Consider the following 27,271-nt stretch of genomic DNA (forward strand, 5'->3'; position numbering starts at 1 on the left):
CAAGTCATGATGTGGAGGAGTGATCCGTCACTGCAGACTGGTCTGACTGTTAATCCTTCCAACGACCTAGCCCAGTGCCGATAGTCCTTGTTTAGCTAATTTTTGATCGGAATTGTTTATTTTTCACAAAATACCATAACACAAGACTTCAATATAAACCGAAATCCTTCAATCCTATCGATTTACTTTCTTGATAGTGGAGCATGTTCTGAAGCAGCACATTGTCAAATCATGGATTTAATTAGGCTTAATAGATTCGTCTCGCCGTTCAGATTCGTCTTATGTAATGGGTTTTGTAAATAGTCTACGTTTAATACTCCTAATTAGTATCTAAACATTCGATGTGACGGGTGCTAAAAATAAGTCAGTGGAAGAAAACGGGGCCTTAGACTGCAAGATCACCACAATCCACAATGCCTGCACATTATATACTTCTTCCTCGCACCACTCTGAAAGAACAAAAGAACACCAACAATCCTGGGCAGAACCATTCATATACAATCCAAGTTATCAATTCCCAACAAAACAAAACAATTCAAATTTCTGTTTCCTTAACAGTCAGTATAATAGATACTACAGAAGCAGAATGCAGTAATTTTTTGTAATATGGCTGGCAATTTTTCTCTAACAATTTTCTACTGCATAAACTTCTCTGGCTGCCGTAAAACGCAAAAATGGTACAGGGAATACTGTTTTTTTTTCACGGTCAGGAAATACTGAATATTTGTCATTAGCAGAGGATTATAGATAGGCTTTACAGAGATAATCACCAAAGTCGGGCCGTCATAGACTACATTGTTGCCGGTAATCTAGAACGACATGCAGGAAGCTAGTGATATACTTAATTCAATCCAAGGTGATCCTAGCTGGCTGATCTGTTTTGTATGCAAAAGTGTATCTGCACCTTTCACATACCTCAGTCAAAAAATAGTGACGACAATTGTTAATAATAATTTAGTAGCAGACCTCCATGTCCATCAATGAATTGCGAACGTTCTACTTTTCCGACGGCATGCGTTTTTAAATAAACGCATGATAGTTCGAGGTCTGAAAATTTTGGAGAGCAAATTATCAACAGCAGCCAGACCCGCAAAGATTTTTTTTATCTAACATCGACAAATATATGATACAGGAATCCATTGGTAGTTGCCTATCAAAGATTTTGGACACATCCTGATAAACTCTCATACAACAAAGTGCTTAAAAAAAGACTCTTCTCCATTGGTAAAGCACTCTATAATTTCCACACTAATTGAATAGCCTGTGATAACATTTCCATAATACAGAAAATGGGCCATTCTTCAGACTGGAAGTATGAAGTATCAGCACATGTTCATCCATGACCTATTACAAACGTATTCATTTTAGTTCAAAACCCAAAAGGTATATTAACAAAAGTAAAAATCTTCTGCATGTTACTTCATAAGTTCAATAAAAGCACGTCTTTTTTTATGGGCAAGTCAAAAAAATTGGTATGTGTAACAACTGACTTGCACAGCTGTGCTGACACAATACATGGAACAATGGTGCTGTGGAGCATGCATTGGCAACCAAATTTATCCAGAATCATCACTGGTCTAACTCATATTACAAGTTGTCTTAATACAAAATTCCTCATCTAATCCCTCCAGCTATAAACTCAATTCTCAGACTTGCCCTCAATCAGCGGATCATCAAGCCTTGCATCCCTTGTGTCCCTTCGTCAGTGACTTTGTTAGCTTGGATTGTGTTGATAGCACTGGCAATGTTTCCCTGAATCACAGTTTTTAGATACCTCAATCAGAAGCACAGTAAATACTGACAGGTCAACACACCATAGTCTCTCTAGATAACATGCTTAGAAAGTCGCAAATTCAATGTGAATCAAGAAGTTACCCTCCAGGCTCCTAGTTTTGTGCGCAGACCCTGCCACTGTGGCAGCCCAAATATCCTCTCAGTATGCCGACTGAAATTCGCACAGCAGATCACAAGTTAACCAACTATGACGAACAAGAGAAACCCTGATCCACAGCTAAAATATAAAGGCTGTCTGCAAAAGTCTTAGCGACGTGAATACCTGACGATGACAGTCTGGTTAAGCTGATCGACCCTGCAATCCAATATCTTGAACGCGATTGCTTTCACAATCCATTGCTCCACCTCATCATCATTGATCTAACAAAGCATTATCAAAGTCAATTAAAGTTTCAGCAAGGTAAAAGAAGCCATTCGATTGACTAAACAGTAAGTAAAAGAGCCAATTTACCTGAAGTGCTTCAATGATTGCTGAATAAGGGATTTCGCCAGAGCAACGGCTGCTCAGATCGAGCAAAGACATGAGGCGCATTTTGGTTATGCACTCCTCATGAACCAGTCCTGTCGATTGTTCATCAAGAATCAAAGAAATGAAGCCAGGATGCATGAGACACTTGAATCCGGAAGGGAAGAATCATTAGTACTAGTCCAGCAGGAGAACATACCATAATCTTTCAGCAAGGCAGAGTTTGCAGCCTGAAACTCTAAATAGGAATCGAGCCTCTTGGTAAGGAATATCTTTAGAAGTTCATAAACCAACTGATACTTTTCATCCTTCTCAAGCTGTGCAACAGCTGGCATATTGAGTAGATCACACTGCAATTACAAAAAGTTCCCATCAATCCAGCACACTGTTTGGAAGTACAAAACCGGAAAAGGATTTAACTAGATGACCACCATATTCATTGATGTCAAGATCAAATTTGCAACAACTCAGATACATTCAGGATTATTAATGACATACAAGGGATAAAGTTACATAATGGAAGAGTAGTGGAAGGATTTGGCAACCTAAATGATTGAAGAAAAAACAAAACTGGTTATGTGATCACACAATTAGGACACGAGAAGATACTGAGAGGACCATCACTGGTTATTTGCAACCTGGGTAGCATTAGAGCATATTTTGACAGTGAGACTAATGCTGGCATGTTATAACCAATTTCAACAGTCTGATCAAACAAATTCACATTTGGATAAATGATAAAGATTCTGATGTTATATTGTGACTCTGTGAGGCAATAATGAACAGCTCATGAAAAACAATGGTCCTTCTTAGGCACTATATTCCCTGAATTTCTTCTCATAGAATTGATAATTACAGAGGCATAGACTGGGGCAATCAAGCACCTGGAAGAGAGTAGATGATTTGACAAACTCGACAATTGCCGCAACAGCCTCTTCCTTGGCATCGTCAATTGTAGCAGAGTCATCATCTGATCCCTTGAAAGTGGTGAGGTACTTGTTGAGGAAGTTGAAGTACTCCTTGGTCATGCTGTCAATAAAAAAAGGGATGAAATTGCATCAGTGCAAAATCTCGCCAGACAGTATACTGAAAGTAACTTGATGATAAGTTGCAAGCAGCATGCATGCCTCACCCCTTATGGTCTTTGAGGATCCTGGTGATGGCACGGTACAGCTCCCTCTGTTCTAAATTTCCAATTCCCCACTCACTGACAAAGCTGTCGATGTTCTTGAATGATGGGATGATGCACTCGGCAGCCTTCCCAGCAGTGGCCAGCTCGAGAGCCTTCTTGTAAACAAATGCCTTGCCGTAGGGGCTCGGGAGCAGATTGTACAAGCTGAACAGACTATACATTGGAAACAGCATTGTAATTTGTAAGTGAACCTAGCATTCAGGAATTTCTAAATTGATAGTGGTTGCTTCTTACACTTTGAGGCGCAGCGCTGGCTTGTCTTCGGGCTGCTGGGTGAGCTTGGCGCAGATGAGGTCGGTGATCTGCAGCGCCTGGTCCTCAGATCCAGCCTTGGTGACGAGGCTGCAGATGACGGAGAGGATGCACTCGAGATCTGCAAGAGAAGAGTTGAAGGCTCAATTGCCATCCAGGAGCAAGCAGTGGGTATACAAGTAATATATTATGTAAAACTAAACTAACAGCATCGAATAGATACAGTCAATGAGCAGTGTGCTAAAGCAAACAAATATGTAAAGGATTATCTGTGAACGAATGGCCAGTAAGCAGACTTGAATACTTGCGGTCCACCCAGCGAGCACAGTGGCCGGGCTATCTTGCTACAGCTAGCTGTTAAGTGCAGCGAGTGGCCTTGGCCGTGAGGTCAAGAAGCCATTAAGTACACTAAAAGATGAGATGATGCATGAGTGCTTGTAGTTGTTAAGCGTATATATAAATTACTCAATACAATGCCTACCGATGCTTCGAGAACAGAAGTGCTCGAGAGTCCTAAGAACAACGAATGTGGCAGAGCGATGGGTGGGACATAGCAGATTTGCAGTAGAAGCAGCCATGGGAGAGCCTAATGAACAGATGGATGCATTCAGGCTTGCAGGGGTGCGGACCCTCATGCAGTAGCTAGTTCACTAACGTTTAGCTCTTCAAAAAATCTCTCTTGGGCAAGCAAGCAAATCAAATCTTGAGTTGGAATAGAAAAAGGAATATACCTTTGTCCGGGACGCGCGACGGGGAGGTGAGGAGGAGGTCGGCGGAAGCGAGCATGAGGGAGGCCATGTCGAGCCAGCGCCCCGCGAGGATGTGCTCCTGCGCCTCGAGGCAGAGGCGGGTGACCTCGGGGTCGGCGACCTCCGGGCCCGCGTCGGCCCAGGCGAGCTCGGCGGTGAAGCGCACCACCGCCAGCATGGGCTCCTCCTCCGTCGTGTTCACGATCGTCGCCATCTTGTCGTTCCTTCGCTGTCGTGAGCCGGAGCTGCTGCCGCCGCCGCCGGAGAGGGTGAGGGAGGAGGAGATGGGTGCGAGGGAGTAGGGTTTGGGCGTCGGGTGGCGGTGACGGCGTGGTCGGTCGGGTGGGGTGGAATGGGCCGGTGGGGAAGGGTGAGTTGGGTTATAGTTAGGGTTTCTTCTCGTCAGTAATGGGCTTGGGCTGCCTGCTTTGTGTTATTGGGCCTTTTATGTATTTCGTTTTATTCACGACAAAAAGGTAACGGTGATTATGTGATCATTCTTTATTTCTTTGTGTACAAGAAATCTGGTTTGATCCATGAGGGGGTTTATGGGTAATTTTCCTTTTCCTTTTTTTTTGTCTATGTGTATATGTTTCTTTTGTTTCTCCGTATTATGATTGCAGTTGCCATTTGCCAATAATCATTCAGTTTTCCTTCAAGCTACCAATTTTCAGTGCAAACAATTTACCTCACTGAGGATGTTTACCTTAATGCACAACACGTGAACACAAGTTACATACTCAAATAAGATTCAAATGATTGGTAACTGAAATAGTTATTTGATGAACTCCATTTGATCTTTCTCCAGTGACTTATCTGGCGTCAACAAGACAAGAAAATCCTCTTCAATGGGTCACAAATCTTCAAAGAATTGTTATACGCAGCGATCTGCTACTTGGTTAAAGTTGAGGCTGCTTGTAAGTTGGTTCGTGTCATATGAGCGACCTTCCTAAAATGTTTCCTTAGGCTCGATATATTCACAAACTCTGCATCTGAACTTTTGGCCAACAGCTGCTTTGGTATCTAGCCATTACTCCAAACCCAAGTAATCGCAAAATCTGTGTTCAGAAGCTCATGTGGAGAAGCAGAACCATCTGCATCATTTTTTTGTTTTTTTATTGTTCATAAACAATATTAAAGATCTTAATTTTTATCTATATTCTACCCGTTCAAGTTGAACCATAGTACTTTTGGTTTACAAGAAAATTGAACTTCACTTGCGAACCGAAAAAGCCAACTCAAGCTTTTCGACAAGCGGGCTCTGAGCTTTCCAGCTTGCTATTCTTAACAGGCTGAGTCAACTCAATGTCCAAGCTATAGATCCAAATCATAACAAGATCCATAGATAAAGGCCTAAAAGCTCGACCTAATAATAGAAGAATGGAATTTTCATTGAACAGTGTAATGTTTCCATTGAGGGTTATAGTACTACTAGTTGTTGACAAACATAAATGAAACTTTTGCTTGTCGTACAACTTGGAGATGAAAAAGTAGCATGTTGATTGATGCTACAACCATCTAATTAATTGATTATTACTGTAAATATGAAAAATCTTTTGGCATCACTATAATTAATTGATTAATACATTACTACAAAACGTCTGATCAAGCGGTTGTCAAAGTGGTGTGCTATCAATCTATCATCCGGCTTCCTGTTGCCACCTCTCCAATAAAAAAAAACAAAATAAGGGGGTATTTGATCTTTAGTCCGGACTAAAGATCATGTCACGTCGAATATTCAAAGGCTACTTAGGAGGACTAAACATGAGTTAATTATAAAACTAATTACACAGATGGAGGCTAATTCACGAGATGAAACTATTAAGCCTAATTAATCCATCATTAGCACATGTTTACTGTAGCATCACATTATCAAATCATGGACTAATTAGGCTTAATAAATTCGTCTCGTATAGTCTACATATATGCAATTGGTTTTATAAATAGCCTATGTTTAATACTTCTAATTAGTATCTAAACATTCGATGTGACAGGAATTTTAGGAACCAGTTGCCAAATCTTGCCCTTGACCTTGGAATAAATATCCACCAATCGAAAAGTTAGGCAGATCGGAAGATGACACAAATTAATGAAGAAAATACCAAAAGAAAGACTAACCCTTCTATATGCTATTCTCAGTGATAGTGTTAATTAACTAAACAATAGATGCTTTGATGCTATGATCCAGTAAAGTAGTTTAGTAGTTTCTTCTAGCAGCATCAAGTAGCTACATAGCTGCGGAAAGTGTTGTCGAATAGTAGGTGATAGATTAATGTACATGAATACTATCAATGCAAGGGAATGCCCTATATACATGAGATAAATGGTTAATCCATATAGTCCAATGTGTTGATAAAATCTTGGTAAAGGGGATTAGTCACATTTTGAGACCAAGTAGCTAGTCAATTCGTCCAAATAGAGAGTGAAATTGAAACAAATTGGATGATGGTGCAATTAAATGAAGGCCGAATCACTACTACAGATTGGGCTATCCCAGACGCCCTATCACCGCCGGTTTCAGATAACCTGGCGGTGAAACTCCCATTCTCTCAAAAAGTTTGTGATACGGAACATAATCGGTGGTGAAAACTAGCATCACCGTCGGTTTGTGTTTCAAACTGGCGGTGAAAACTATCACCGCCGGGTCTTCCCACTGTCCGGTGGTGAAAGGGGAGGCCGGATCCAAAATTTTATCAATCACAGCTCATTCTTTTCTCGCGTTCGCTCTCTCCCTCCTCTGACTCCCTCATCTCCCTCTGCTGGCCCTCCTCCCTCTCTTACTCTGCCATCTCTACCTCTGGCCCTCCCTTCCTCTCTTCCTCCCTTTGGCTCTCCCTCCCTCTCTTCCTCCCTCTGGTCCCCCCTCTGCTCACTGCACAAACCCCTCGGCCTGGCAGAGAGGAGCGGTGGAGGGGCGAGGTGCGGAGGCGGAGAGGAGCATCGGCGCACGGATTCATGTCGGGGAGCCTCAGCGGCGCGCGGGGATCCGGCGGCGGTGGGTAGGGGGGAAGGGGTGACAAGATCCGGCGGCGGCGCGGTGGCGGCACCCGACGGCGGGGAGGTCGGGCGCGGCCGGCCAGGATTTTTATTTTATTGTTTTAATAGGCATCACTGCCGATTCCAAAACCAACGATAATGGCGTACTTCATCACCGTCAAATTGGATATGATGGATCCCAAACCGGTCGGTTTGAGGCCGGCAGTGATACTACTTTCTGTAGTAGTGAATTGAAAGGCCTCGAATATCTTCGATGTGACTACACAGTATTAAAAGTACATGTAAACGCCCACCTATCAAACTGAATTTATTCAAGCGGGCCATATAATCAGACGAACGGTGGAGAGAAGCTCAGCTGCCAGCCTCCTGGGATCAGTTAATCCACCTCCACCTCACATACGTGATACGTCCCTGTCGGTAGCAGCACACACTACAAATTTGCATCATCACACAGCTTATTTCTTCAGTCATTGTAGACGCACTCGCTCCCAAGCTAGAGCAACCATCGAAGATGTTCTCGCAGCGTCATCTGCACTTCCTCTTTCAGCTCCTTTTAGTGCACCCACTGTTGTCACCCAGCGCGGCGGCCGCCGCCGGTAAGGTCTCGGCGATCATCGTATTCGGGGACTCGACGGTCGACTCCGGCAACAACGACTACATCCTGACCATAGCCAAGGGCGATTTCCCGCCGTACGGGCGCGACTTCGACGGCGGCATCGCCACAGGCCGCTTCTCCAACGGCCGCCTCGTCACTGACTTCATCTCGGAGGCGTTCGGGTTGCCGTCGTCTGTGCCAGCCTACCTTGACCCCAGCTGCACCATCGACCAGCTCGCCATGGGTGTAAGCTTTGCTTCCGGAGGCACTGGACTCGACGACTTGACCGCAGATATATCCGTGAGCTGAATCTCTATCACCTGTCTCAATATGAAATTTGATCATAACGTCTTCGAACTCAAAATCATGATTTTGCACAAACTTTAGGTTTTTAACATATATCTTAATTATTCGTTTCAGAACGTAATACACGTGAGGCAGCAGCTGGAGTACTTCAAGGAGTACAAGGAGAGGCTGACGGTCTCCAAGGGCGAGTCCAATGCCAACAAGATCATCGCCGACGCGCTCTACTACTTCAGCATCGGCAACAACGACATCGGCGTGAACTACTTCCTCCTCCCCCAGCGGCGTTCCCAGTTCAGCCCGCCGGAGTACGTCGCCTTGCTCACCGACATCGCCGGCGCGGCCGTCCGCGAGGTGTACCAGCTCGGCGGGCGCAGGATCCAGCTGACCGGCATCCTGCCGGTGGGGTGCGTGCCTGCCATGAGGACGGTGAACCTTCACCAGCCGGGCCAGTGCATGGAGGAGTTCAACCAGTTCGCGTTGCTGTTTAACGCCGAGCTGCAGAAGACGGCGAGTAAGCTCAACAGTGAGCTCACTGGAGCGACGGTGGTGTATTCGGACATGTACAGCTTGGTGTCCTCAATTATTGCCAACCCGCTGAAATATGGTAAGTTGATTTGGCTTTCAAGAAGAGTATTTTGTGGGATCTTTCGTTTAGTTTCAGTTGGTATGCATGCTGTTCATCTTCATCTTAAGGGTTTGTGAAGCACGCGTTCATGTTAGCAGCTGTATGCTTACAACATGCAATATTTTACGTTGATCAGAGTATCAGTGCAGTAGGAAGTTTTAACAGTGTGAAAATGTCTTTCTTAATGGTTACCAGGATTTGAGAATGTAGCACAAGGTTGCTGTGGCACCGGAATTATCGAGGCGTTGTTCCTTTGCGGCTTGGAGGAACCATTGACGTGCGAAGACACTGATAAGTATGTGTTCTTCGATTCGGTTCATCCAACAGAGAGGATATACAAGATGGAAGCTAGTGAAATGCTGAATACTTCGCTAGCAGTGTTCCTGTGACGTGTTTTATTATGCTCTGCAACAAAACATGAGAAGATGGCATTTCTATAAGAAATAAAAGACCATTTGGGTGTGATGAGTGGTTGGAGAGTCTTTTCTCTTCTGATATTTGGTTTGAGAGTTTGAGGATGTGCTATATAGTTTCATTGTACTGGAGTTTACAGTGAAATCCAGAAGTACAATAACATTATTCAAATATATGCCTAGTGAGTCATTGTGATTATCTGGTAATTTATCATGATATTTCTGAGTTCAAGATAACTCTATGAAGTTTATGCCATGTATTCCATGTGTCTTTGTTCTGTCAAAGAGTTTTGGAAACAAACATTAATCGATGAAATCTTAATTATAAAAAGAAATCGATGAAATCTTGAGTACAAAGGCTTTCCATAAGTTTAAGGCAACACATGTTATTTAATAGAATTGTTGGATGTGTTTTACTTAACAAAAATCAACCTGATAATTGTTACAGGATCGGAGAGACCCAACGGTCAGTTGTTACTGCAATAGTCAGTTTCTTTGAGATTGCGAAAATCTTAGTAAAGGAATGTGCTTGGATGACTGTAGAACAACAGAAAAATTTAGTTTTTAAGCAACTGAAGATCATTTTGACTTATATTATATCTGCCTCCCAAATGTGTCCCAAGTCCATTGATCACCAATAGTTAGTTTCCTCTTAGGCCATGAACCCATTGACTATATGTGAGAGGAATATGGAAAAAAAAATTATCTACATTGAATGAAAATAGATGGTTTTCAGATGTCATGAATACTTCAATGTTCACCCAAGCTGCACGAGAAAGAATAATTTTATTGTTTTTAGAAAATGAAAATATATCCAGCCTCTCTCTGCGATCAACGCACACAGCCAAGTTCTACAGAGTCTTCAGCTTAATTGCTGATCTTAAAAAATAAAAGGAGAAACAGTACACAAAAGAGAAAAATAATCATAAGCAGTGATCAACGCACACAACCAAGTTCTACAGAGTCTTCAGCTTAATTGCTGATCTTAAAAAATAAAAGGAGAAAGAGTACATAAAAGAGAAAAATAATCATAAGAAATGTTTAATATTGCTTATCCATCCATTCTTAACAAAAATTCCCAAAGCCTCCATTGCTCTGCTATCAAACGGATAGTCTCCCTTCACTAGTAGAAAAACAACCTTCCATCCTCAACAAAAATCTTGGTTATTTTTTGACCCGGGACTAAGGAGTCTTTAGTCCCGGATCTAAATTTGTAGTCCATGGAGACACTTTTAGTCCTGGTTGGTGTTACAAACTAAAGCCTCCGAGGGCTTTATTCCTTTTGTAGTAACCGGGACTAAAGGGTCCCCAACGAGTTACTACAAAAGGATTGCATCCCCTACTCAGTTAGATGTGTTGTGCAGGTGAGATGGTAAAGAAGCTACGCGCGAGGCTTGAGGTCGTGGGTTTGAATCCCACGTACCGCGCACGCGCATATTTCGCGTGAAAAATCGCGTGACTTGTGATTTGGGAGGGCCTCCCGGGTGAAAGACCCGGGATTAAAAATAGGGACCTTTAGTCCCTATTAATTAGTCTCAATTGGAAAAACTGAGATATATGAGGTTTCCCAACTGGGACTAATGCTCATTTTTCTACCAGTGCTTATGTTCTCATGCCACGTTAATAAATCGCGGCCAATATGTTCCCCGAAGGTAACCTCCCAAGCGAATGAAGATCACCCATGAGCAGTTGAGCACGAACTTATGTTCTCATGCCACGTTAATAAATCGCGGCCAATATGTTCCCCGAAGGTAACCTCCCAAGCGAATGAAGATCACCCATGAGCAGTTGAGCATGAACAGGGAATGCTGAAACACCAGATGAATCTTCGCGACGATGCCTTCAAGAAGAACACGACGCCAATGACGGCATCATCGCCAGCCCAAGTATTGGGCTGGGTTTACACTTGGAGAATCAAAACATCGCCATACGGGGGAGGTGCAAACGAAGTCACCTCCAAAGAGGCAGTGGCACCCGCAAGTGTCACCGACCAGGCTTTCGCCTCAACCTCCACCACGCCATGCCAGCAGCAGCCTGAGCGGAAATGCGCTCACCAAGCTGCTGATGGTGCCGAACACGCCCGCACTGCTATCATTATCGAGAGCCGACTGCCATCGTCGTAGACTCACACCCGTTGCCTAGGGTAGGGCGCCTACCACAGCAAGGCCTAGATGCACGTGTGGCGTCATGGCCGACACCGTACCAAGCCCACTATGCTGCCAAGTTGTCACAACCGGAAGGGCGCCGGTCGATCAGATCCGGCGCCCAGCGCATGGAATCCACCCATAGGCTAATATCTCTGGAATCACTTCAGAAGAATAATTTTATTTAATTTAGTACTCGAGGACAACCGGGCAAGCAATAGTTAGGCCATGTTTGGTTCCATAGGACTAAACTTTAGTCCCTTCCTTTTGGCCTCTTTTAATCCCTAAACTTCCAAACAGAGAGACTAAAAGGAGGACTAAAGGGTTTAGTCCTCTAGTCCCTTGGGGGTGACTAAAGGAAACTAAAAGCCCAGGAGGACACCCCTGCCCCTCATTTATTGCTCATTTCCACTCGTCCCGAACCATCCCTTCAGGTCGCCCTCGCTTGCTGCCCTCCCCACCGCCACCGCCCCCTCTCCTCCCCACACCGGCGCACCCGCTCCTCCCCACCACTGCATCCACCATGGACGGCCACGGGAACGGCTACCGCGACTACTTCTCTCAGGTGGGTTCTTCATCGTCGGCTTGCAGCTTCTCTGCTTTCCCGGACGCCCCCGATGAAGATGACTTCAGTCTCTTCTCCTAGTCGGCGTCGTATCGTCCGGCGGCCCCCAGCCTCTCCGCTCCCCGGATGCGCATGGAGCATCTGGATCTCAACTCCCAGGCCGACGGCTTCCCCCACCTTAGCTTGTACCAGAAGTACCTGCAGGCGGAAGTTGCTCCAGGCGACCAAGGGTTACCTCCCCTTGGCCCTGGAGGAGGCCGTGGGGTAGGTCGCCGCTCAAGGTCGCTGACCACTAGAGCGGGATCCGACGGAGGCCATGGGGGAGGTTGTAGGGAATCCATGACTAACCACAGAGGCCATAGGGGATCCATGGGGGATCGGTGGCTAACCGCAGAGGCCGTGGATCCACATTTGCCAGGAATAGCTTCGTTCCTCCAGAGCATGTCAGCGCACTCGAGGAGGAAGATGACAACGGCTTTGAAGGCCTTCCCAGTCGGTAAGATCCAGATCCGTGCTCTGATTTCCTCTAATAAGATGTTCCATTACTAGCTTTGCTCTTTTATCATGAGTTGATTTGCTATGATGTGATGCTCCATTAGGTAGTACATATGTTGATTTGGTCCATTAGGATTTACCTAATTATGTTTTCTATAATAGAATCATTTTGACGAGGCCAATTGGACTGAAGAAAACACACATATATTCTTTGATCTTGTTGTTGAACAAATGAGGTCAGGGAATTGCCTGATCAAGTAGAGGTTACAATGAGATGCGACAACAATTTTTCACAAAGACTGGCCTCACACGTTCAACCAAATAAATGAGGAATAGATGGACTCAATGCAAGACCCTTTACACTTTGCTGGGTGTTTCTTAATCAACAAATTGTATTAGGCCAAGCACCTGATGGAACAATCATAGCATCGGCTGCCTTCTGGTAAAACACACAGAGGTAATTTATCTTTGAACTGTGTCATCATATCTTCATGACTGTGATTATATCTTCATGTCTGTGATCTAATTTATCTTTGCTTTGTGTGTTCATTTGTGTATTTCAGAAAAAACCGGAGTGTAAGAAGTTCCAGTACGGCATACCTACGTACATGGAGCAACTAGCTGAGATGTTCCATGGGGTGACAATAGATGGATCCACCTCATGCATCCCTAGACAAGCACCTCATGAGTGTGAAGGAGCATATGGTGATGAGGAAGGTGAAGATGCAGATGGAGAAGGCTTTCTAAACAGTCCAATGAGTGGTAGCAGCCGCAAGAGGGCAAGCAGCACTACAAATACAACCACAAGTCCACCCAAGAAAAGCAAAAGTCCAATGTTGAAGATGTTTCGGGAGTTGATTACAGAGTTACAACCTGCCAGAAATGAGGAACAACAAACCTTAGCTCAAATTACAAATAACAAGATAAGCTAGAATGTAGTGCAACATACGAGAAGACATGGATATACCAGTCAGAATGTGATAGCCATATGTGACTTCAATATGAGATTTACTTTTGTCGTGGCGGGATGTCCTGGCTCAGTTCATGATATGAGGGTGTTCAAAGATGCAATTGAGAAGTATGGAGACAAGTTTCTACATCCACCTCAAGGTATTGACGTGTTCTATGCTCTCTTTTGTCTCATAGTTGCAATACTTGCCATGTGACTTACATAAAAAAAATTAAATGTGTAGGCAAGTTCTATCTTATCGACTCTGGGGTACCCAAACCGACCGGGTTATCTTGCACCGTACAAGGGTACAAAGTATCATCTACCGAGTATTGACAAGGCCCAATGCCAAGAGGTAAAAAAGAGCACTTTAACTATGCACATACTTCACTTCGAAATGTCATCGAGCGGTCTTTTGGAGTTTTGAAGATGAAGTGGAGGATTTTGTTAGATCTACCAAGTTATCCGATGCCAAAGCAAAGCCAAATAATTATTGCATGCATGGCACTTCATAATTTCATTCGAGAGAGTTTTTTTGCGGATGCAGACTTTGATTTGTGTGATCATGATGAAAACTATGCTCCATTCTCCGAAGCATCGTCTTCTCAAGGAAATACAGCTAATACATGTCATGGGGATGAAGATCAAAGCATGAATCAGTTTCATGATTGGATAGCCGATGATTTGTTTAGTAGGTTATAAATGTGATGATTTCAAATGTATGGACAATTTTTCGAATGTATGAGCAATTTTCATGCTTTGCCAGGTGCCTAGAACCGGCCAGCAGTGCGGCAAGGCAGCGTGTCCTGAGCAAAACAGATTTTGTGCATATATAGAACAATTGGGGAGTGCTACAAAATGTTTAGGATGAAGATTTTGTGCATTGATTAGGGATATTTTGATTTTTATTCATCTACTTTAATGGACTTTAGTCATGGATCACTTAAGCTTTTGGGGAGCCTACGTGCCAATTTTGTGTGCACTACATGAAGCAAAATCTTGATTTTGCAGAAACTTTGTTCTAATGGATGTGGATACGATAAAAATAATAGAGGGTTTTAATTTGGAGAACAACCCAATTTCCTACAGGTATTGGAAGATCCATCTACCCCGGGACAAGGAAACTCTAAGACTCAAGGCAATGGAAAAGGAGGCAGCACATTGAAGTCCAAGAGTCCAAGTAGTATTCACTTTTGAATTTCAATAAAATGTTGATTCCCATCATTTGTGACTGAGATCTACGTACGTTTGCAGTTGGTCAAGACTTTCGAACATTTCTAATGGCATGATAAAATCATGAATTACAGGCATTTCAAGGGGCATTGTAAACGCCAAAGCCCTCCACAGTTCGGAGTGAGAAAAATGAGAACCAAGATATCAGTGTATTTTAACGGGCATTCATTTCCTCGTAGCATGTCAGTACTTGCAGAGGTGTAGATGTAGTGTCCTGATCCCATCGAGATTTGGACATTCATTGTTGTACGAAACAACAGCAGGCAGCGACCATTGCTATGGTCGCAACCAACTTCTGGTTTGACATCGACCAAACATGCATGGTACAGGAAAAGCATTGCCAGGCCTCTGTCAATGGTACTGGGGCAATTGTTCAATGCTTTGTAGTTTGTATGTTACTTGCAGTTGCAGAGGTGTAACTCCCTTGATCACATCAAGATCGGACTGACTGTTTGGAGCTGGACTGACTTTTTATTTAACACCGAACAATATACTATAGACAGGCAACTGATCAGGTCATGATTTTATTGCAAGAAACATCTTTCCAATGAGCTACAATTTCCATCAAAACCTTTTGCCCTTCTGTCATCTTTATAGAGCATTCTGATAATCCCTGAGTCAAAATCAAGCGCAATGTTTGCAAAAACACTATCTCTATCAGTTCCACACTAGATAGCCTATAGTACATTTCAAAGGACAAAAAAGGGAACCATTTTGTTCACTCCCTACTGCCACCCATGCTCAACACATCGCCGGATCCATCAATCACACCTCAGTTACTATCTGTGAAGTCCGCATCAATGACATCCCCATCATTGGGTCCCTTCGCAGGTCCAGCACCAGGCGTAGGCCCGGCCTCAGCATCAGGGGTAGATCCAGCTGCACCAGGCTGGTTGTACATTGCCTGCCCGATCTGCATCACCTCCTGGTTCAAAGCAGCCATGGCGTCCTTCATGCCCTGTGTTGATCCACCAGAAATGGCGTCTTTGAGCTCCTGGAGCTTCACATCCACCTTCTCTTTCACAGGAGCAGGGACTTTGTCGCCGAGCTCCTTCAGTTGCTTCTCGGTCTGGTAGACCACAGAGTCTGCCTGGTTTTTGGTGTCAATGGCATCTCTCTTCTCCTTATCCTCCTTGGCAAACTTGTCAGCCTCTTCTACCATTCTCTCAACCTGCAAAAGGAGGCAGTTCAAGAAGGGTTCATGCACCAATGCAGGTACTAATTTTCATGGAACCAGAGGTATCATACTATTCTACAGAATGGTAGAAACATAACAGTGACATCAGAGTTGTCAATGATACCGCCAGATCAAAAGGAAACCAGCACCACATAATTGACATGAGGAGAAATAAATCTGGCAAATTTTATGTCCAGCCACCAAATCACCACAAACAGCTCACTACCATTTATCAAACCAAATAATGCCTAAGCTGAAGTTTTGTGACATACCTCATCCTTAGGTAGCGTACTAGCGCCAGTAATGGTGATATCCTGTTTCTTTCCAGTGCCCTTATCAATCGCAGCAACTGAGAGAATACCATTTGCATCAATATCAAACTTCACTTCAATTTGTGGGACACCGCGAGGTGCAGGAGGAATCCCATCCAACCGGAAGCTTCCAAGAGACTTGTTGTCCCTGACAAACTCTCTCTCTCCCTGGAGAACATTGATCTCAACACTCGTCTGTCCATCTGCAGCTGTTGAGAATACCTCTGATTTTGAGGTGGGCAGTGTGGTATTCCTGGGGATAATCTTTGTCATCACTCCACCCAATGTCTCCAAACCAAGAGATAATGGAGTAACATCCAGAAGAACGACATCTTTCACATCTCCAGCCAAAACCCCACCCTGGTATTACAATGGATATTAAATGTGGCATATTGAATAAGTCGAAAATGATGCTTTACTATGTAATGCCATGCTGTCTGCAGTTCATTATAAACGCAGCTTTACAAACATGTGGGGAAGAAACATGAACTAAGGGCTCTCCATGTCGATTATACTCTGCAACACGAGATCACATTTGAGAATAAAGAAAATCACCTGCACAGCTGCCCCAAGAGAAACAACCTCATCAGGGTTGACCGTAACATTGGGATCCTTGTCAGTAAGCTTCCTCACAAGTTCTTGCACTGCAGGGATTCGTGTGGATCCACCCACAAGAATCACTTCATCTAGATCACTGACCGACAACTTGGCATCTTTCAAAGCATTATTGACAGGAGTTTTAAGCCTGTTGCCAAAGAGAATGTCAGTAAAGCCTTAGTAAAACGAGCATAAATACAAGTACATAAATGATTTTAAAGAACTGGACTCAAAATACCGACAGAATGTCCATGATTACCTGTCGATAAGGTCTGAACATAGTTCCTCAAATTTGGCTCTCGAGAGGGTTGCCTCAATGTGTTTCGGCCCATCAGCAGTAGCAGTAATGAATGGCAGGCTGCATTTAAGGCGTTCATGAATAAGTAATTCCAAATGATGTAGATCAACAGCTGAGCAGAGAAGTTCAAGTTTAAATATTATCTTTGTACATACAACTGAGAAGTAACCTACCTAATGTTGGCCTGTGTCAGCGTTGACAGTTCCATCTTAGCCTTCTCTGCTGCCTCAGTGAGCCGCTGAAGGGCTTGTTTATCCTTCAGAAGATCAATGCCTTCATCTTTCTTAAAGTTGCTAGCTAGCCAATCTACTATTCTCTGCACAGGTCAAGGATAACATGATCAATATACTGGAGAGCTATCACCCCAAAAATTGCAGAACTTGTGCTGAAACAATTGTACTCATAATGTCTGAAATTGGTTAGATACTTAGACTGGTTTCCAAATTCAATATGATCGATCTTTGAGAAAAAAAAATGCTAGAACATTTCCCAGGTGACCAGAGTAAGGGTGTGTTAAATATATTGAATTTTCATACTAGAACATAAAAATTGACAAATCATGCACCCATGACTTGCATGACCAATGTTCATCTTCCCCAATCCTATCAAAGCCCTGAACTGCTCAAGGCAGGAAAATGCCTAGCTAAGCACGGCAATGCTGCTCCGCCTAGCACCCCGTTTTTAAACATTGCATTCAATTGGTACTACACAATGTGTTCTGACTTTTCACATGTATTGCTCATTTGCTCTTTCAGGAGTTCAAATCACATGTTTATGAATTCTAACATAGAAGTCAGAAATCTACAGAGTGTTTGTTACTCAGAACCGTGTTACCAAAAGGCAAGGACTCAAATGTAAGAAAAAACTATTTCACAGTAAAATGTATAACAGCATAAAAAGAAACAAAATGGCATCAGTTGATACAATTCAAGTTTCAGCGTACGATTTATAGCTAAAAAAAGAACAGAAGAAAATTTGGCACCTTATCAAAGTCATCACCACCAAGGTGGGTGTCACCTGATGTGGAAAGCACCTCAAATACACCATCTCCAACCTCCAATACTGCACGATGGTATTGTTTTAGTCGTAAAATGAGTATAAACATAAGAAATCATTTAAAGTGTAACAGCAAGACACCGGCAGAATCTCACTTTCACACAGAAAAATATGAATGGAAAATGATCGACATGATTACAACAGTCCGGTCAACAAGTTGTTAATTTGATCACAGAAATTGACTTCACAACTCAGAAAGCTTCAATATGAGTTCAATAACCAAATAGAGCAATCCAAGAGGACCAGAAAAGATCTGGGATCCATGCCTTATAATTTATCTTTGTAATAATAACTCTTGCAACCATATAATTCTCTTTAAAAGTAGTGTTCATCAAACACATGGCTCAAAGAGTTGAGCAATGTAAAATACCACTTAAAAGTTCCTGGACAGACCATTTGACACCTCATAGATCAAACTGGGCAAAACCTGAGAAAGTAGGGCTAATACTCCTGGACAATTATAATGGAGAAATCAACAGGGAGACCGTTGCTTACCAGATACATCAAAGGTACCGCCTCCCAAGTCAAACACTAGAATTGTTTCATTATTTTTCTTCTCGAAACCATACGCCAATGATGCAGCAGTTGGTTCATTTATAATACGAAGAACTTCCAGCCCTGCAATACGACCAGCATCTTTTGTTGCTGTCCTTTGTGAATCGTTGAAGTATGCTGGGACAGTAACCACTGCTTTTGTAATTTTCTCATTAAGAAACTTAGATGCATCATCCACCAACTTCCGCAAAACCTGTCACAGTAATAAACCATGATAAGTCAAATGTACAACAAATAAAAGTAAAATGATAAGCAGCAAGCATCCCAAACATATTTGTCTGGAAGCTACTCAAAATACAAATTAAACAGGTAATAACTGAAATACAGAATACAAATAACTCAACAACTTCAAACAATCATCAATGTTGATAGAAATCATATAGCAATGCCACTTGTTTCAGACTGGAATTAAAATACGCAAAGCCCAGTTTGGTGCAACCGTAATTTACATTGTGCAGCATTCTGGAAAAAATCCCCGCACTCGAAACAGGCGCTAACTCTCGAAAGGATTAGAACTCCAGAGTCCAGAGTCCAGAGCAAGTTAAGGATTCAAACATGGTCTATCCAGTGCCAAATTAAAATGAAAATGTCTTTAAATTGAAACGTATTTCCATGACTGAACAAAACTTTTCCTCAAAGGTCCTATATCCAGTTGCATAACAAACTATTACTCCCTCCATTTCAAATTGTAGGTCGTTTTGGCTTTTCTAGGTTCATAGATGTTTGTATGCATCTAGACATACACTATATTTAGGTGCATACAAACATGTATGCTCCTAGAGCTATACTCTGGTAAAACTGATAACTTTTTGATATACCCGATTGACGAACAACAAACATAGCATCTATCTACATCATCTAGCTCGAATGTCTATATAAAACATAGCACATTTACCAAATTGCATTGAGAACAAACTTGCAGTGAAGTGCACTCCAGTAACCGAGGATTCCTTTTAGAGGAAAGGTAACTGAGGATTGAAGAGCTATACCTGCGCGGAAATCTCCTCTGCAGCGAACTGTTTGCCGATGGCGGGGCAGTCGAGCTTGACGTTGCCGTTCTCGTCCTTGACGACGCCGTAGGAAACCTGCTTGGCCTCGTCGTCGACCTCGGACATCTTGCGCCCGATGAATCGCTTGACGGAGAAGAAGGTGTTCTCGGGGTTCACGACGGCCTGGCGCTTGGCGATCTGGCCGACGAGCCGCTCCCCGGTCTTGGTGTAGGCGACGACGGAGGGCGTGGTGCGCGCCCCCTCGGCGTTGGTGACGACGGTGGGCTTGCCGCCCTCCATGGCCGCGACGGCGGAGTTGGTGGTGCCCAGGTCGATCCCCACCACCTTCTCGCAGGTGACCCGGAGCGCGGCGCCCCCGCGGGGGCCGCGGGAGGGCGCGCGCATCCGCACCGCCGCCGCCAGCCGCCGGCCCACGAAGGGGGAGCTCGGCGGGGCGGGCCCGCTCCCCCGCCGCCGGGAGAAGAGGAAGGGCGAGGCGCCGCCCGCGGCCGCCGCGCCGACCTGGGAGCAGGTGAAGGAGGCCATGGCGCGCGCGCTCGCGGGTGGGGGGTGGGGAGCCCTAACCCTATCCGAGGAGGGGGAGGTGGGGCGGAGACGAAGGGGGAGCGCAGCGGCGGAGGTGGGGAGGAGGCGAGGGGATAAGAGGGGGAGGAGGAGGTGAGGGGAGGGGAAGTTTATACTGGCGAGGGACTGACGTGTGGGGCCGGGCGAGAGGTAGTTGGCGTGCGGGTGGTGGCGGCGGCCGGCCGTGCGTGAGGCGAGGGTGGGGTTTGAACAGCTTGGGTTTTCGTGGGCTGGTGGCGAGTGAGAGGCGGCGTGGCAGCCTGCACGCAGACGCACGGGCTTCTCCTCGTGGGGTTTGTTGCGTCGGCGTCGCCGGTTTTGGCTAGGGGTTCAGATGGTTCAAACGTAGGGAACCTGCAAAGAATTATGCGTTTGCAAAATTGTGATGCTACTTTTAGCTTGCGTGCATGGTATTATAAACAATACTTTTGCTAGATTCTTTTACATTTACACCTTTTAATTTCAGAGCTATTTTTATTTACAATTCATAAAAAAATAAAACTTTTTAACTAGTGAAGGTGTGTTACCTCATGGTATTGTCCTCCCTCATTGTAATAGTGTCCGCTAGTGATGGATGAAGACCGGTTACTGAGGGGTTCATCTACTCCATCCTTCTTATCCTTCCTCTCTCTTCTCTTCTCCCTCGCTCTCCTCAATCTATAGCCAAAGAATGTTGGGGGCTTAAGGGGATATTCATGGGTGTGAGCTGGGGCCTATAGCCTCCTGTATCTGCTTTTGGTGACTGCTACGACAATTGGATTCGTTTTCTGTTGCTGGAAAAAGCTTCAACATATAAACAATCCTCAACAACATTAAACTTAAGTTCAAACATGATATCACCGTCATGCAATAGAAGTTGCTACAAGCAACAATTAATTAAAAAGGTAAACAGCAACTAAGATAGAAAAAAAGTGAAGAGAATCGTGACATATGTTTCTATCTATTGTTTATATCGAAACAATTTACTAACATACTCCCTCCGTTGCAAAACACTATTCGTTTTGGCCTTTTCAGATACATAAAAAATTTTATATATCTAGACGCAGTATATATTTAGGAGAAAAGTTAAAACGAGTACACGGAGGGAGTGACATCAAAGGTTTTGGTACACAGTACATACACAAAGCTCGTCTCGAAATATCGAATCGAATTGAAAGAGAAAAACAACCCAAACGTTCCCAATTTGCTCATTTATCCTCCCAATATGCTTTGACCTCACCAAACTCATGGCCCATGTGCTTCAGACCCAATCTCAGAGTAGCTCAAAATCTGGACCTCGACTGAGTCGACTCGGTTCGTCCTCCGTACCAGGCCCGGTTTACTCAAGCCCACATGGCCCAACAAGTAACGGCCCACCCCACCCGTCCGTCTAGCTAGGGTTTGCTTGCTCCTCCGTCCACCCCACCGCAAAATCTTTCCCGCCATTTCGTCACCTCATTTCCCGCCACCCCACCTCGCTCTGTCCCCAGATCCCTCGCCTTCCTCTCTCTCTCCACCCACGCCGCAGGGTCGCCGTCCCCCGCTCACGAAGTACCCTCGACTGCGCAGAGAGTAAGCAGCGGCGGGGCGATGGAGGCAGAGATCCGTGCGGAGCTTGAGAGCAGCGGCTTCTCCATCGGGGGCGCCGGCCCCGAGGATGCCGCCCAGATCCTCTCCACGCGTAAGCACGCCCGCCCGCCCCCACCTCCCCTCCTTCTCCGGTTTTCGGCTGGCCTCGGTATTGATCTGTGCTCATGTGAGTGTGGTTTTGTTTGCAGTGCTGACCTACTGCATCAACTACAAGATGAGCCCCGCGGACCTCGTCTCCAACTGGGAGGTCTACTACCTCAACAGGTCAGCTCATCCCAGATAAGGATGTTGCAAATAACATCAACTGTAGCACCTTCTGCAGATGAAATGAAGCCAGCAATAATGTCTGTAGGTCATTTTGGCACTGTATGTGGGGGAAAAAAGGCACATTCTTTTGTGAAGTTGGGTATATAAACTTATAAAAACAATGGTAACTTCTTTTGCCGCTAAACCAAGCATATCATTTGTGTGGCGGTGCTGGTTAATTCTGATAAGATGTTAGGTTAATTTTGATAAGATGTTACTTGTTCTGATAAGTTTTTGAAGAACCTTCATGACATGCGAGTCCAGACACTTTTCTCATCTGAACTGCCAGAGGGAAAGCGGAAATTCAGGACACACCTGTTAACTAATGGAGGCCGAAACCTTGTTTGCTCATTGGACTAGTTTTTAGCCCCTTACTAAAGCAATATCAAATAATTCTGTTGCCACAAGTTTCTGGATATTTTGCGTGATCCTCTTGGTTCACTGTTTGTTTTATTGGCTTGAGCGTAAATGACCACTACATCGGCTTACATTAACTGTTATCAAACTTTGCTGGTTCTCTTGTTTAGACTTTAAATCCTATCCATATTTACGTACCATTAAAATAGCGCAGCTCATGTTGAATTTTTGGTTCTTAGCATTAAGAGATCCCCCCTGATATGATTATGATACCAGGACGGCAGGATCCATATTGTTACTGTTAGACTTTCTGAACTTAACCATACTGTTACTGTTGGCTTTTTTGAACTTCACTTATTAAATTTTCGGTATGTTCCAATATTTATCATTGTAAAGCTTTTTATTTCCGTTCTATTACATGATGCAACTAGGGGAACTGAAAGAACTAATTTATGCAGGCAATTGGATGGCTTAAAGCTTCAAAGGTCATATCTTGATGGTTTTCAGTCGCACCTTCAAAATGAAGTTAAAGAAAGGATAATAGAAGAAGAGGCCGACCTTCACATTTACTCCAGTAACGATGTTGACATGTTAGCTCCACATATCAGATTCACTTATGTGCATGGTTGTCACAGAAGTACCTTTGTTAGTTATGTCATAATCAAGGAAATACATAATCTAGGAGTAACTGTTGCAGGCTCTTGAACAATTCACACGCAGATGAAGCAGCATTTCTTGAGACGCCAGGCTCTAAACAGGAAAAAACCCCTGGAGAGCCATTTAACTCTGAGCTAACTCTGACAAGCGACAGACCATCATCCAGCAGAGTGGCCAAAACAAATGGTGACCGCATTACCCCTTTCGCAACTCGAGTAAATAAATTTACTCAGCAGTACGTTCTTAATGCTGATAATGCGGCTAGCATGCCAAGCACACATGAGGCTGAAACCACAGATGATGAAGTAATTAAAAGAATCCAACCAAGTCAAAGATGTTCCTTACAAGTTCAGCGCTCACAGCCTGAACCAGGTTGCAGGTTCATGTATGATAGAATGGAAGACAGAGTAAGGGCACTGCCAATCTTTTTTTCTTAATTGTTGTTAGCAGCTGCTCTTTGACTGCATCCCTTTTCCAGTTTAATTACTTGGAAGATCGGTTACGAAAATCGGCAACCTTGTTTTCTGCATCTGGGTTTTGTGGAGAACCTGCAGATGCTACTCTTGCTTCAGAGGTAACTGCAGGGCACCTTAGTATTGCTCTGTTAACTACTTATCTCATTCTCATCCCTTTCCTTGATAGCACATAACCAATTATTTGCTCTCTGCAGGAGAAAATGTTTGCAGTCGGCATGGTAACCTGTGATGGGGAAGGTCGTTTGAATGAAAAATCCATCTTGCTTCAGGGCAGGTGAGTGTGCTTGGGCCCATTCATGTGGTGATCTTTGCTTGGTCACATTTTGCTATTTGTTTAGGCTAACGACACCGACATCTTTTTCTAGTGTCGAGCACTCCAGGGGACAGCGTGTGCGCCTTGACTTGAAGGATCTTGATCACTTCTCTTTGTTTCCTGGACAGGTAAGCACAGCCAGTTCTAATGACATATACATTATCTACTGAATCAAATTAACACAAAGTTAAATAACAGGTGGTGGGTATTGAAGGCCACAATCCCAGTGGACACTGTTTCGTTGCATCAAAGTTGATTGATTCGATACCGGTCTCTGTGGATGCTCAACTTCCTAGTGCTAAGAAACAAGCTGTTGACAATGGAAACCACCACCAAAATTCTGACGCTGGCACTCTGCCAAGAGCATTGTCATCGGTTAGTTACTGTCTGGTCTTTGGAAAAAATGCTGTACCAAATATATCTGTTTAACGAATAATTATTGTTGTTTCCTCCAAGCTTATATGTCAGTTCATTTGCCCTTCTATTTTGGTTTCTTTTCCTATGCGTCAACTGTATGTTTATACTTTCTTCATTTATTGTCTTAATGTGCTCAATGACAGGAGAGTATGCCAAAGATTAGTTTAATTTAGATGCCATTTGGTCATAGGATTTTACAGTTTATTGCTTACCTTTGAATACTTCATGCTTTTTATAGGTCATTGCGGCAGGTCCCTACACAACCACCGATAATCTGTTGTTTGAGCCATTGCAAGAACTTCTGTCATATGCTTGTCGTAAGCAACCTCAACTGCTCATATTGGTGGGTCCTCTCAATCTTGTACACAAAACAAGCATGCATATTTGAAATGTTCTGCTACTGTACATAGCAATTGATTCTCTCTGGGTTTTTTTGCAGATGGGACCCTTTATTGATTCTGATCATCCTGACATAAAAAAGGGAACTGTTGACCAGACATTTCATGATATTTTCCATTTTGAAATTCTGAGAAAGGTAGGTAAATGCTCATTTCTGTAGATGTCGTGCTGGCACATTGTCAAATGCAAGAGTAATTCGTCTTTTATATACTTTTGTTCAGATACAAGACTTTACCCAGTATTTGGGGAACACCGTCCGTGTAATTCTCATTCCATCCGTGCGTGATGCTCACCATGACTTTGTTTTCCCTCAGGTTTGTAATTTTCCTTGTTGAGATTCAGATCTGATTTAACAATTATAAAACATGTTGCTGTATCATTACATATCAACTAGTATATGCTTAGTTAGATGTAAATTTTGCTGAGAGTTTTAACTCATGTTTGCTCTAATCACCTAGGCTTGGTAGTCCGATACTATGTGCAAATGCATTGTGTTATTGTTATTTAAGCCCTTTTAATGTTCTCAGCACATGCATCTCTAATGGTATATCTCTACTGTTGCTTACATGCAGCCTGCATTTGACTTGAATTTACCAGAAGATATCACACATCAGGTATATCCATAACTTTGTAGGATTTCCCTTGAGAACTATTTGATGATTATATCCCTTTGTTTTTAAAAGGTTTATGTACATTATGCAGATTTCTTGTCTGGCAAATCCAAGTCTATTCAGCTGTAACCAGGTACGGTATATAAATGGATGTAACAGATAATATCACGGACATATGGTTGTCCTTGTCTAATATAACCTCCGTCCCAAATTACTATTCGTTTTGGCTTTTCTAGGTACATAGCTTTTGATATGCACCTAGATATATACTATGTCTAGATACATAGCAAAAGTTATGTATCTAGAAAAGCCAAAACGAATAGTAATTTGGGACGGATGGAGTATCTGATAGTGATGCCTTAATTTCAGTTAAAATATTTTTGCTATTCTTATGTGATTTTTTTTTGAAAATAGTCATTCAACTTAAAAGAAAATCTGTATCCTTATTGTGATCTTAATATGCTCCTCATCTCCTGCATCTTCTATCTAGTTGTTGCGTTGTCTAGAAGAGTTATTCAATGCTTGGGATTCCTAGACCTGAATGCTGATTGTTCTTGTGTTTGCCCATAAGATATATACCAAATTTGGCAACTTACTGGAAAATGTGTCTTTCTTAATATATACATATATGCATATTATGAACAAAATTCATCTCATATAATGTTGTTATTTGAATCTTTATCATTAACTTTAATCTTATCCAAGAATGTTTCCTTTTGACTTTCCAGATACACTTTGGCTGTTGTACAGTGGACATCTTGAAACAGCTCAGTGGTGAGGAAATTTCTCGCAAGCCACCTGTTGGAAAGCCTGGCGACAGGATTGGGCGACTTGCAACACACATATTAAAGCAACAAAGGTGACTCCATTTAGTTATGCAGTTGTCTTACTAGGGATGAATTATGTTTGTAGTTTCAGAGTTCTGATGTTGCACACCTCCTGCAGCTACTATCCTCTATATCCTCCTGCTGCTGGTGTGCCATTGGACTTCTCACTTGCTAAGGAAGCCCTGGAAATCTCATCGGCTCCAGATGTTCTCCTGCTTACTTCCGATCTTGCTCCATTTGTGAAGGTAATTACAAGTTTATGACAGGCAGTACATTTTATTGAAAAAATTTAATATGTATATATTTGGGTTTTACCATCTTGGAGCTCATTGTTGAAACTGTGATTCATGTCTGTTGTTTATGAGCTACTTCCTTTGCTTTTAAATGAAGTGATGCTGAGAACATTTTGTTTGCAGGTGCTTTCCCTTGGGGAAGGCAGCGATGTTCAGAAACAGTTTATTTGCATGAACCCTGGGAGGTTGGCAAAGGGAATTGGTGGGGGCACATTTGTGGAGCTTTACTACAATGAGGACACCGACAGGACGAAGGCCTCCATCATCCGCATATAGTTTTCCTGCCGGAGCATATCACCTAACATGAAAAGAGGCTGATTCATCTGCTGGAAAATTTACCAAAGGCCTGGGGTCTTGTTTGCCACCAGTAACCACCCAACAGGAAGGATTTAAGTGCATGCAAGCTGAGCAAGGAAAGCCATATCAGCGTTTTAAGTTTTGCTTAGCTTATGGCAGCATTTCTGCTGTAACCAAGTACCGAGTAGAAGATTGACATTATTGTCAACTAACAACTGATCTGATCGTTTCTCCGGTTTCCGTACTATTGTATATCAGGAACTAGTTGGTCCATCCTATTGTATATCAGGAACTACTTGGTCCATCCTATTGCTGTTTCCTCCCCCATAGCATTATTACGGTTCCATGCTTACTGGCAGTTTCTATCCAGAGTGTTAACGATGTCTCTACCGAAGTGGTAATGCTC

The 27,271-nt window shown here is 43.5% G+C and overlaps 4 protein-coding genes across 4 annotated transcripts; 2 read left to right on the plus strand and 2 right to left on the minus strand.

The window, feature by feature from the left end:
- Window positions 1-1,388: 1,388 nt before the first annotated feature.
- LOC101773878 (eukaryotic translation initiation factor 3 subunit M) lies at window positions 1,389-4,806 on the minus strand. The gene is made up of 9 exons (XM_004960638.2): window positions 4,436-4,806; window positions 3,687-3,825; window positions 3,393-3,605; window positions 3,145-3,289; window positions 2,460-2,610; window positions 2,246-2,355; window positions 2,057-2,154; window positions 1,876-1,945; window positions 1,389-1,752 (listed from the first exon to the last, which is right to left on the minus strand). Exons 1-9 carry the CDS (start codon window positions 4,665-4,667, stop codon window positions 1,663-1,665), a joined length of 1,248 nt encoding a protein of 415 aa, XP_004960695.1. The 5' UTR covers window positions 4,668-4,806; the 3' UTR covers window positions 1,389-1,662.
- Window positions 4,807-7,908: 3,102 nt separating this feature from the next.
- LOC101774278 (GDSL esterase/lipase At2g42990) lies at window positions 7,909-9,626 on the plus strand. Its single transcript, XM_004960639.4, has 3 exons — window positions 7,909-8,345; window positions 8,466-8,955; window positions 9,172-9,626. The coding sequence occupies exons 1-3, from the start codon at window positions 7,962-7,964 to the stop codon at window positions 9,363-9,365; spliced, it is 1,068 nt and encodes a 355-aa protein (XP_004960696.1). The 5' UTR covers window positions 7,909-7,961; the 3' UTR covers window positions 9,366-9,626.
- A 5,645-nt stretch (window positions 9,627-15,271) lies between these two features.
- LOC101774685 (stromal 70 kDa heat shock-related protein, chloroplastic) lies at window positions 15,272-20,393 on the minus strand. The gene is made up of 8 exons (XM_004960640.4): window positions 19,759-20,393; window positions 18,710-18,962; window positions 18,141-18,220; window positions 17,332-17,474; window positions 17,120-17,218; window positions 16,819-17,008; window positions 16,225-16,623; window positions 15,272-15,946 (listed from the first exon to the last, which is right to left on the minus strand). The coding sequence occupies exons 1-8, from the start codon at window positions 20,302-20,304 to the stop codon at window positions 15,548-15,550; spliced, it is 2,109 nt and encodes a 702-aa protein (XP_004960697.1). The 5' UTR covers window positions 20,305-20,393; the 3' UTR covers window positions 15,272-15,547.
- A 1,382-nt stretch (window positions 20,394-21,775) lies between these two features.
- Window positions 21,776-27,243, plus strand: LOC101775496 (DNA polymerase alpha subunit B). Its single transcript, XM_004960642.3, has 16 exons — window positions 21,776-22,003; window positions 22,101-22,176; window positions 23,034-23,165; window positions 23,273-23,639; window positions 23,711-23,806; window positions 23,903-23,982; window positions 24,074-24,149; window positions 24,220-24,396; window positions 24,677-24,781; window positions 24,878-24,973; window positions 25,059-25,151; window positions 25,410-25,451; window positions 25,540-25,581; window positions 26,177-26,307; window positions 26,394-26,520; window positions 26,692-27,243. Exons 1-16 carry the CDS (start codon window positions 21,913-21,915, stop codon window positions 26,842-26,844), a joined length of 1,884 nt encoding a protein of 627 aa, XP_004960699.1. The 5' UTR covers window positions 21,776-21,912; the 3' UTR covers window positions 26,845-27,243.
- The last annotated feature ends 28 nt before the right edge of the window (window positions 27,244-27,271 follow it).

The sequence above is a fragment of the Setaria italica genome, chromosome III (genome assembly GCF_000263155.2).
Source record: "Setaria italica strain Yugu1 chromosome III, Setaria_italica_v2.0, whole genome shotgun sequence".
In the NCBI taxonomy this organism is placed as follows: Eukaryota; Viridiplantae; Streptophyta; class Magnoliopsida; order Poales; family Poaceae; genus Setaria; species Setaria italica.